Raw genomic sequence first — 12,330 nt, 5'->3', positions numbered from 1 at the left:
TCGTTCCCCTCTCACAGATACCCGACACTGAGTTTATGTTTGCTTAGTAATTTATGATGATGTGCTAATACTGCTGTGATTTGGGGCTCCGGGGGCTGCAGTCGCAGACAGAGGGCAGATTGGAGGCACTTACCCCTGGCAGAGTCTTCTGTTCATGGAGGGCGCTCTGGGCCTTCAGTGCTGACTCTCTGGCACAGTATGTTAGAAAGGCACATCCTGCAACATCCACAGACACAAGAAAAGATTACAGCTTCACTACTACCCAGCATTAATGCACGCGCTTATGGCAACTGTGGATTTATTTAGCAAACATTTTATGTGTGTCGTGCTTTTTTGGAGAGCTTAGCAGCCTTTATGCCAATGACAGTTACAGTCCCATTGAAAGTGTTGCGCTGTTGGAAGATGTAATAATAAGCCATAAATATGAAAGCATATGAAAGGAAAATAAATACATGTGTTACTGTTATTTTCATTGGCCATCATAAAAACATATAACACAGATATTTCATTACAAGGCTCAACTCAAACTTCAGAAAATGAACTGAATAAAACAACTTTCTAAAGGATTGCTGTGAGTTTCATCTGTTTGTTTGTTTTCCAGAACAACCCTACGGTTTTAAAACAGAATGGGGTAAATTTTTTTAGCAGTATCTTAAGCGTTATCTATCGTGTGGTGACGCAAAGACTAATGAGACAAATACGTATTTGTTCCAATGTATTAACATCAATGAATGAATTTGAATTTGCAGAGGAAATCAAAATGTGAACTCTTTTTAACAAGGCTGAGTCATATTTCCGTGTCAGGATAAAAAAAAAAAAATCCTCAGATGCTTAAAACAACTTGGAAAATGTGTCACTTACAAAGATGAGCTAAAACTCCTCACACTGGAGAATGTCACTTCTATAGTTATGAATAAGTGCACAGAAAAAAAAAAAGGCCACGCTTTTCAAAACCCTGTAATTAAAATTCCTTCAGCCATCTCTCGAGACTTTTGAAGTTTAAAAAATTCAGTGTAAAGAGAATGAATATACGTCAGTAAGTGACAGCTTTCATTAAAGGCCCAGTACTTGGCCTGCTCTGTGCTTGGTGGAGCTGACAGTGGGTGACCCCATTCACAGAGGTTCTGCACTGTGCAGCATAATTTCCCATTACTACGTGTCACACCTGCCGCCTAGGATTCCCATGGGAATGACACAGACTTCCTCAATAACACATGCATTAACAAATGATACCCGGTTTGCAGCGTGTAGCACCCATCACCCCTGAAACCACTGCACCCTGGCATCTGGCCAAAAGAGCTTCACTACAACCTTCACCCAACGCCACCATGAGGCAGTAATTCAAGAGAAGAACAGAAAACAGTGCATGAACGACACTGATGAAACCGCACGTCACGCGGCAGAAGCAGAAAAGTTTGGGCGCCTCGGGAAAGACTCTTCATCCTTTGTAAAAAATTGCAAAACTGTGGGACAGCAGTCAGCACCCCCTCGGGAGCATGTCCCACTAAACCTTATGGTAATTGTGGGATGACACTCTCGTCGCCATTGGCTTGACATTTGCTTTTATATTTTTCACCGCTATGCACAGTGATCACATGAAATAAAAGATTGCCTGCTTTCTCTTAAGCCTGACAGCTGATGTATAATAATGATAATAGTAACAATAATATTAATACATTATAATAAGACAGATATTAATTTAATAAAAGACAACTTTGTTTGTTGGTTGTCTCTTATGGGAAGTGAATTTGAAAGACATAGAACTTATCAATAGACAAGAAAAAGGTGGTGAAATAGTTTATAGCTTTTGGCTCAGGGACTATTTTGGCCCTCCGGTAAGCCGGCTGTACACCAGATGAGACGGGAGACCAAAGAGAAGTGGCATAATGCTTGGGAGGAGATAACAGGGATTTAGCAGCTGGGAGTGGGTTACAGCTGTCAGCTCCAAACTTTAAGTTGACTAATTGGCATGGAATTAAATTCATATTTGGTGTCATACAGACTTGGTGTCCCCTCTTTTATTATTCATCCATACCAAAGGATCTACGTCGATTGGTCTAGTGATGCAACAGAGAGTAAAAGATTTAGGATGTCCACGGCCCAGCACTGCCACACCAAACACTTGACAAGATTTAAGTCGTCTCATGGGAATAAAGTTTCTCTGGTTCTTCTTCTGTTATGTAAGGTTAAGTGGGGTGAAAGCAATACTTTGGTAATCAAAGACAATTTACTTCACTATAATTTCAGCCGAGGACAGGAGTTCAGCACATTGTATTTAAGGCAGTTCAGAGAAGCCGGGCCGGAAAACACTTCCAAAGAGGGATGTGCCTGTGCGTTTGCTCAACACATTTGTGGTAATTACTTAAAAGAACTTTCCTACTTGTAATCGTTCTTGTTCTAAAATGAAAATTAGGTTGTGCTGACTGCTGCTTGCACCCAGGCAATAAAAGCTTCTCAAGGCAGCAGACAAATGTAATTGAAAAAAACTTGTGAAGAAATTTGCGTGAAAAATTTAAGTCAGTAGCGGTAAATTTGTGAAAGATTCGCTCGTGGTCGATTTGAGCGATGGCGTTCTCTTAAGACACAGGGTACAACTTAAAGGAATAGGCCAACGTTTTTAAATACTGAGATATGTTCTTACCTTAGCTTAGGCGAGTTGATGCGTAGCTGGTCTTTACGCGTGCCCTCAGTCACGCAAACAGAGCACAGACGGCGTTAGCATATAGCCTCTCCTCTTCTTATCTATGGCTCCAAACGGTGGTGAAGTTAGACGCGACCAAGCTCTTCGTAATATTACTACGCCTTGCAAAATAGTTCCCCTTTTTATCCGCTTAGAAAATCAACATGTTTAATTTTGTGTAACTATACTTGGATCGTGTAAAGGCTCATGTAACAATATTTAAATAGGGAAAGCAGAAGAGCTTGGTCGCTTCTAACTTCACCTCCATTTGGATCCATAGATGAGAAGAGGAGAGGCTATATGCCAAAGCCGCCTGTGCTCTGTTTGCGTGACTGAGGGCATGCGTAAAGACCAGCTACGCATAAACTCGCCTAAGCTAAGGCAAGAACATATCTCAGTATGGAAAAATGGAGGCTTATTCCTTTAAGTAAGAAAAGTGACCAAATGCTTTACGCAAAGAATAATAATAACTGACCCCATTTGGCACTTGGTTTTCCAATAATACCACACATTACCTGCAGCACATTCTCCCCCTATATTTAGCTGTCTATCCATCTACATTCATTTCAGAGCAGGGAGCTGTCTGCTTCGCACACAGCCTCCTCCTAATGATCAAAGAGGTCATCTGTAGACTTTAGCTACACCTGTCACTCACACGGCACCAACTGTCAGTTACTGCCCGGCCCATCCTGAAGCACTATATTGAAGATACAGCTTCATACAAACATATACAACATGTTTGTGTAGGCTCTCAGCCATGCAGGAATCTACCCAATCAACCAAGTCCATCTCCTTCTGCAGTGTGGACAAACAGTAATAAAATAAGTTAATAAATAAAAAAAAACATGTAGCTCCCACACCAGCACTACAAGATCCTTCAGTTCAGATGGAAATGTCCAGAAAGAGAGAGCATCACAAAATAAATATGTAATGGTAAGTGGTCTCCAATTCCATCTACATTAGGCACTCAACTCAAAGCGCTTCACATCAAGGAACCACTCACCCATTCACCAATGTACACAGAGATTGGAGGGAAGGTAGGTGAAGTTTCTTGCCCGAGGATACAACGGCAATGGCACCTGTGGGACCTGGGATTCGAACAGCCAACCCCTCAGTCATAAGACGACCCACACGACCGCCTGAGCTGCTCTCGATTAAGGGACTAGACCTGGACTTGTTTTGTCCTTAAACAAAATTATCTTTCATTGTGTATTTTGGTGAAAGTATTATATATTATAATTCTCAAACGTGCATTTTGCAAGGGCACACCAGCATTGACTTTTCCACTTCAAATTAGATATTGGCGCCCTTTGCGGTTTGCTTTTGACATTTCAATGGCTTAGTGGATTTTCTACGTCAATTTTCCAGGCTATTTACAGTCAATTACATTGCGCAGACCAACCAAGGAGAGCAGAATGGATGTGAATATTTAACAACTCTTTGTTTCCCTTCCTCCCGGCTGCGTGGTGCTTGCTCTAAGTCCCTCCTCTCAGCACCGGAGACGGATTGATAGATACCGCTACTCAACCGAAAGATTTGCCCCCCGCCGGCATTCAGCGTGTCTGAACAATGCATGCATTCTGGCACTGCCACTAAGTATTATGATAATGTACTGCTTAGCTAAACGGCCCATGTTAAACTGCCTAACCTGGCTGGGCAACACAGTGGTCCAGCAATAGTGTCAAGTCATCCCCACTTGCTGCAAACTGTTCAGAGCACACACACACACACACACACACACGCAATGTCTAACTACAAGGTATAATCATCCGCACAAGCAGGGGATCTGACAAGTGACAGAGCGCATCGGCATTGTGGTGCTGCAAAAATTGGGAAAAAGCGAAAACTCCCAAGACAACCACGAGTCCCCGGAGATCCCAGAAATGCCCAAAGTTAGAATTCGCAAAGCACAAAACATCTGCTCTAATTCATGCATTATAATCCACATGAATTAGTCATGAGCAAACACGCCATATTTTGATCTGCCTTTAAGACTATAATTATGTTGTAATTCTCTGCGCGCAAAAAGTGTGTTGGAAAAAAGGTATTACTTTATATTACTTCGCTCCATCTGGTTAAAACTAATAATCTGAATTTAAAAATATGCTTTAAATGCAGGCACTAAAGCTTCATGAACTTGATGTTTTTGGATAGCACAGCCAAGCTCATTACAACCTCCTACTCTTATTACACTTATATGTTTGTGTTACTGCTTATGAAGAAAATGTGGATTCAATCTGTGATAATGTTATCTGCTGCCTCCAAGGCCTTTATCATAATAGCCTTCCACTGTGTGCCGGCATATTAAGCATTTCTCTCAACAGTGAGGTGCACTGTAAGGCACAAATATGCAACAGTTCTGGGGTTTGTATTACTATCAATTTTCTGAATCACACAAAGAAATGCACTGGGCTTTTGTTGCTTCTGGGATTACAGCGGGGGAAAAAAACATTGACCTTAGTGTGCTGTCATTTTGAAAGCACTCTCCCTTTATTCAGGCTTGGGACTGGCGCAAGAAGGACAATAACAATAAAAAACGACCACAGTTCGGGTGAATGAGGATGAATAAGAACAGCCAAACTCTTATGAAAATATGTTGCCGACAGTGGAATTACTTTAAAGAAAATGTGTTTATCACATATATATAGGTCTGGGGAAAAGCTGCAGCAATGAATTAAAGCTACTTCTTTATTACTGTTTAAGATTATCTTTGAAAAAAAGTAGCATTGGAAAAATAGACGGCACTTTTTAGCACAGTAATACATGGAAATTGGATGGAATAACCATGGTACCTAATAGTGTGATAACACAGCAATTATGGTAAATACACTGAAGCAGGAAACATACTTAATCTATTTAATTGTGAAAGGATGAATCACTGCCCTAACCCGATGTGAAGACTATAAATTACCAGAAACATGGCTAGTATTTTCTTGACTGCAAAATGCATTAAGCTACGATGCAATTTCCATCCTATTACCATGTTATTACTGAGCTAAAAAGTGCAACAGAAAAATAAACGACAGATATGCAAACGTATGAGGAAACAGAGGTCATTGTTTTTGATTATTTATTTATTTTCTGATCTCTGGTTTCCACATCTACATTTATATAATATGCAAATTCATTTGACTCAATAAAAGTTGCCTTTTGTGACTTTTGTGAAAATGACTTTTCACATTGCACACATTGTTAGGCTCACGAAGTTGGTACAACTGTATAAGCGTTTATTATAGATAACCTTTCCTAATTCTGGGGGTTAAAACATTTGTGTTTGGTATTTGAATCTTGTTATTTTGAGTATACTTTCTATTTCATTAGAGGGCTTTTTTAAATCTCCCTCTCTACTCCTTCTGCTCACTTTCCACCACAGTTAATCCCATTTTCCTACTATGGTATTTGCATGCTTCATGCAGGTATCACCCACTGATGCAGCGAGAGCTATGAACATAGTCGAGGTAAGTGGCCAATAAGAAAAACTCATCCATGTAATGCATTTGTGAAATTTTATTAAAAGTGTGCATGTCTGCGCTCCCAAAGTGACTTTGAATGTCACGCAGGATGAAGTGGGCATAATGCATACATCAGAGGGACCTTGGAGGAGCATGATTGGAGCAGGCAATGCATTCTGGCTTTGGAAAAGGATTATCCTACTCGAGGTACACGTCCTCCTTCAAGTGTTGACATTCAGGGATGCTGGAGGACAGGCGTAAACAACACAAACATGAGGAGTATTGTTTTAATCGATCACGGGACTCTGAGGAGCAGAGCAGTGGTATAAAAGAAGAAGTAGGCAGACATGTGGTGGTAGTTTGAGAGGAACAGGTGGCGCATGAAGACCTTCAGGGTCCGTGCACACACTAGAAAGCCAGACTGAGGCTGTTTCTCCCTCAAGAGCGCTTGACTCAGGCAAATCAATAACATCATGAACTATGGCCACTGACTTACATGTCATACATAATTTGCCTGCTTTCTGTATAGATTATTTATAAGCAGTCGAGTGACAGTAAACTCAGTAAATAGGCCTATTATTGATGCATACGTTTTATTATCCTTTTACACTTTCATTGAAGAATAAAAAAGTGGTATTTAAATCTGTGCAATTAGATTTGTGACTTAGGGTTTGTGCGAAAGCAAAAGTATTACACAAAATAGCTAGGGCTACCAGCTCGTGTTGTATTAGGCATAATAAATATCTGTTACAGAAAAAGCAAATAATTGCAAAATATTGGGTTGTTGTTTATTCCAAATTCTATACATTTCCAATAAAAAGTTTTTGAAGTGTTTCACAGTCCTGTGTTTTAGACATTTTAGAACTTTAAACGTTATCACTGTCAAGGGAAACAAAGCCACTATTCTTTATTACAAGTGCTGAGAGAAATGGCCCAGCTGTGATCTTTCACTAATAACTACCCCGCTCTGGACCTAAAGGGGATTTGACAGGACCAACGAGGAGATAGCCTGCTGGATGTCAGACTCTGCCATTATCCCGCTTTGTACTTCCTGACTGCACGCCAGCCGCCCACGGAGCCGCCGCGTTACAATGCAGCTGCCATGTAAACACTATTTTCCAACACTAATGACGTGCTAAAGAAAGTGGGCTAGCGAGCCAGCACATGTACGGCGCGGCAGCATGCAGGCAGCGGGGCTATAGCGTCCACGCGTGTCCCGCCCCCTTCCTTCCCCCTTAACGGGAGCCAATGTAAACACACAAAAGCAGCTGTAGTATTCACATGCGCGAACAATTAACCCCACTTCACTTCCACGTGTGAGGAGGAAGTGCCCCGGTCAAAACATAGCCTATGTGACAATTACTGTTATGGCTAAAGTAGGGGAGATGTAGCGTAGCGGACCAACCTTTATGCATTCCCGTGAACCTGTCTTTCAGTACAGTGAGTTCGTATATCTTTCCGAATTCCTCAAAGAGCGGTTTGAGGTCTTTTTCCTCCAGATTGCGGGGGATTTGGCCGATGAAAAGCTTGATGGCGTCGTGGTCCTTCATGGGGATGGTGTTCTGGCCGATGGTAAGCCCGTTCATCCTGCCGGCGCTGTTCGTGGTGCTGAAGCCATTCTCTTGCTGCACTCCGTTTGCAGTGACTGTAGCCATCTTTCCTCAATGGGGCCGGCTCTCTCCACTCTCTCTCTCCACTCTATCTCTCCTCCTACCCCCGTCACTCCTCACAACTGCACAGCGCACACCCCCTAGTCTCCTCGTTATATGTCCCCCTTCCTCCTCCCTTCGGCTCATCCGTATCCTTTCCTTCTCTCCTTTTGAACCAAATTCCCTTGTTTAGTCCCAACCACGGGCGCCTTTATTATTAATTTTTTTCCGGGACTGTGCTTTTTAGTGTGTTTTCATCCTCTTTTTATAAGTCCAACCCCACCCCGCCATCCACCCACCCCGTCCCATCAGTTGCCACACTGGCTGTGACGTCACTCGTACTCCTCAGATGAGGCCCCGCCCACTTGGTATAATAAGCGGTGGCTTGACCAATGGGAGCGAACCAAAGGCTGAAGACGCCACAGGACAGAGTACGAACGCAAACATTAGTGTGGAGTGGAGAGCTCGGGGCTTATAAATCCCGTCTTACTATTTTAGAGCTTTTAAACATAGTATAGGCCATTAAATAACAACCCTTCTCCTGTTATGGACTGAAGGCAAATGATTTCAATGTTAATGCCTTCCATTATTTTCTACGCACCACTGATTTTATGATGCAGCTTGCTGTTGTGTAAATAATTGCCTTCATTATGCCTTTCAGTTGATCGAGAAGTCACTGTCAGACACAGGAGTATGACAGCAGGACCGTGAGCCCACAGTAGTAGCGGTTATGATCAACACAGCTGTGGAGTTGTATAGAAATGTTCTCTATAGCGACAATTGTCAAAGCCAGTCCTCAGGAGCTCAGGTCCTGCTGATTTTCATTCTAACAATCTAACGGGACTATTTCTCACCTGGGATACCAGGTGAATGCTATTAACTACCCAGGAGGTAGAAAATCAGAGCTCCTTTGGGTACTAAGCTACGTGTGAAAACATCAGCTTTGTCTCGTGGTTTTGTACAATTCCCACGCTTATTTCAATTAACCTTTTGGCCATACAAAAAAAGTGAGTAAAATAATATAAAATTGTTAAAGTCTTTTTAAACTGATATTATATGAATATATTATATATTCTGTTTGCTGATGTGTTTTTTTTTTTTTTTTGCTGTCTATTTTGTGAATTTCATGTCAAGTTATTTTTCTCTTTTACAAATGATTGAGAGGGAGACGGCAGCACAGTAAGGTGCACAGATCAAAAGCATAGTGGAGTGAATAATTAAAAAGATAGCAGCATGCTGAGAAGAAACATGTAGCAGCATCAATTTGGCTCTTTCAAAACAAATGTACTTGTTTTAGCCCTCAATATTTGATGACAGAAACATATTTAGTGGACAAACAGAACTTTGAACCGCTCCAGCTCAACACTCACTATTCAGTGGCCGTTTCGCTGTCCATGGTGCTGAATGCACACTTAAAACCCTCTAGAGCTGAGTAGACTTTTTTCAGTTTGTTTTCTGAGACAGTTAAGCTACAGTGTAGCTAAAGTAAATAAATGACAATATATTTAGTGAAAATTCTCTGTATGGGCCTTTAGATAATATTAAAAGAACACACATTCCAGCAGCCAAATGAACCATTCCTCTAGGTGATATGTGCCAGACTTTGATTCTTTCTCTCTCAGTCCCCATGCAAATTTGACATTTGCAAGCCTTTTGTTCGACTTAAATAGTGTCCCCATATCAGTGAACAGCATTATCTATCACAACTAGACATCAGGGTGGCCACCTCTCCCCAAAACATTGCCTGGTATGATAAGCACGCACATTTATCAGGTGTCAGTCCTTGGGGAATTGGACGTCATGCTCACCAGTCTACTGTTGAAGTGTCCTGGTGCAATTTGGTGCGGATCTTGTTTAGCTTTTGATGGATTATGCGCTTCCTGTTCTCCGTGTGTGCACCGGTTTGTTAACCCCTGGTGTCTGTCAGAGGCATGTGCATGTGGGACAGTCGAATTTCGAGAGCTAACAGTAACATCTGGCAGGGTGCTTTGCTTTGTGATGAATATTTATTTAACTCCGATTTAATCATGTCTTCACAGACCTTCTTATCCAATGTCCTGCCGAGCCTCTATTATGAATGGAAATCAAAATTACAATGAGTGTCCCTTGTTGATACCGCATGTGCTGTTCCTTCTCAATTCAAAGACACAGCTAATTTAGCTCTAGTGTTGTGTATTGGCTTGGAGATTTTCTTTATCCTGGTTTTTGTCATCTCTCAGCGGAAAGCTTGCCGGCACAGCTGTGTAGACTTGGAAAGTACCTGCCAAAAGGAAAAGCAAGTACCACATGATCTCGTCAATTATTCCTGTGTGTAAGCATCCTCTTTGTTCCAACATGGGCAGGCGCAGCGGAAAGGTTGACAGGATACCTCTTCTTGTCTCTGCCAAGCTCAACACCTGGATGGTTGCACAGGGCACCTTTGTCGATCCTTGTTCCCAGACAAAAGGACTGCATGTGTCGTTCGAGCTGTGATTTAAAGAGCAAGTCAAAAGAATAATGTCCCTCGAGGATGTTTCTCACCTAGAGACACATTTTATACTAATTATTTCTGGATGAAAAATCCTATGAGATTTTTTTCCTCCCACTATTCTTCCCTTAAAGCAGGGATACTTGATATTTCAACAGCAATATGGCATACCAGAAGGAAAGATTAGGGGAACAAAAATCTTAAAATAGGACATATTTGGACATCACATACAGTAAGCCTTGTTGCTGGGATTTCCAAAGTGGGGTTCGACACTAGAAATAAACATACGTTCCAAATTATTATGCAAATTGTATTTCAGTGTCAAAAAGGTTTAAAAAAATGTTTTTAATGAAACTCATGGATGGTGTTGTGTCTCAGGGCTCTTTGAATCACAGACATCTATCTCAGAGACCTTGGATGAGTAGTTGTCAGGTAAGCCCAGTTAAAAGAAAAACTATTAAAGAAGGACGTTCCACATTATTAAGCAGACCATCATTTTCAAGCAATAAGGAGAAGAAAAAGGATCTCTCTGCTGATGAAATGAATAGTTGAATGCCTTGGTCTACCTATGAAAACCTTCGATATTTCATGAAAGATTAAGCTTAATCATCGTACTGATAAGAGATTTGTGGCTGATTCAGAGCACACACGGGTTTGTGCAGATAAAGGCACAATATGGACGGTTTCTGCCAGAAAAACACATCATATGAATAGAACAGCTGCTACAAAGCAGCAAACAGGTATTTGAAGCTGCTGGTGCCTCTGGAGTCTCCCGAACATCAAGGTGTAGGACCCTCCAGAGGCTGCAGTTGTGCATAAACCTTCATAAACCCTAAACCGTTAATTGAATACTCCTGAACAGAAACGGCTGCAATGGGCTCACAAATACATGAAGACTTATTATCAAACAGTCTTGTTCATTGATGAGGCCGTGTAACCCTGGATGGTCAGATCAATGGAGTAGTGGATAGTTGGTGCATGGTGACAATGTCCCAACAAGGCTGTGACGTCAGTAAAGAGGTGGCGGAGTCATGTTTTGGGCCAGAATCATGGTGAGAGAGTTGGTCGGCCCCTTTAGGATCCCTGAAGGTGGGAAAATGACCTCTGAAAAATATGTGGAGTTTCTGACTGACCACTAAATTATATGGTACCAAAAGAAGAGCCATGTTTTCCCGAACAAAATCATCTTCATGCATGACAACGCACCATGTCATGCTGTAAAGAATACCTCTGCATCACTGGCTGCTATGGGCATAAAAGGAGAGAAACTCATGATGTGGACCCCATCATCCCCTGACCTCAACCCTATTGAGAACCTTTGGAGCCTCAACAAGCAAAACATCTATGAGGGTGGGAGGCAGTTTTCATCCAAACAGCAGCTCTGGGAGGCTATTTTGACATCTTGCTAAGAAATCCAGGCAGAAACTCTCAAGACTCACAGAAGGGTTCCCATGTTAAAATATAACTTGACCTGTTAAGATTTTTTTTGATTGAAATAGCTTTTGATTTCCGTAAATATGACCTCCTAATGCTGCAAATTCAACAAATGACCATTTACAGTTAATTAAAAGCTTTAAAATGTATTGAAACGATGAGTTGCATAATAATTTGGAACAGTAGATTTTGAGTTTTTTTACTACATTTATTTTTGAAAAATATACTGTTGTCACTGGGAGATTTTTTCAACCACATTTAAATTACCTTCTACAAGTTAAAGACTTGAAAATTATGCTGACTCTCATTTGAGTTGACAGTTTAGAAAAACAGAGAAAAATTTAATTTGCATAATCATTTGGAACGCGGTGTACATGACACTGTATATGATGTACTTTTAATTAAATGCTTAATACAGCATTATTGAAATTGGAAATTAACAAAGTCAAATGCAATGTTATTAAACCCGATTTTTAATGAGTTGCCAAGTGAAAATAACATAATTGCCGACCACATTTTACAGTAAGGAGTCCCAGGTTATTTCAATAGCTATTCTTGAGGTCTACAAGCTTGCCCCTTTCCTACAGGGCTTGGATTTCCATTTTAATCAATTCATTTTGTTGTCCCTGGTCCAAACACCTCAACCCC

General features: G+C 41.2%; 1 protein-coding gene across 7 annotated transcripts in view; it reads right to left on the bottom strand.

Moving 5' to 3' along the window:
• The window catches only part of celf6 (CUGBP Elav-like family member 6), a 153,587-nt gene extending 145,575 nt beyond the window's left edge, over positions 1-8,012 (bottom strand). For all 7 annotated transcript variants that reach the window (XM_079555345.1, XM_079555347.1, XM_079555346.1 and 4 more), the window contains exons 1-2: positions 7,538-8,012; positions 134-216 (exon numbers count right to left, since the gene is read on the bottom strand). In XM_079555345.1, the coding sequence (XP_079411471.1) occupies positions 134-216; positions 7,538-7,787 (333 nt within the window). In that variant the 5' untranslated portion in view covers positions 7,788-8,012. The remainder of the gene's footprint in view (positions 1-133; positions 217-7,537) is intronic.
• Between the last annotated feature and the right edge of the window lie 4,318 nt (positions 8,013-12,330).

This window comes from Gobius niger (assembly GCF_951799975.1).
Source record: "Gobius niger genome assembly, chromosome: 4".
Taxonomy (NCBI): domain Eukaryota; kingdom Metazoa; phylum Chordata; class Actinopteri; order Gobiiformes; family Gobiidae; genus Gobius; species Gobius niger.
The sequence above is the reverse complement of the archived record's forward strand: the minus strand, read 5'-3'. Positions and strand labels throughout refer to the sequence as shown.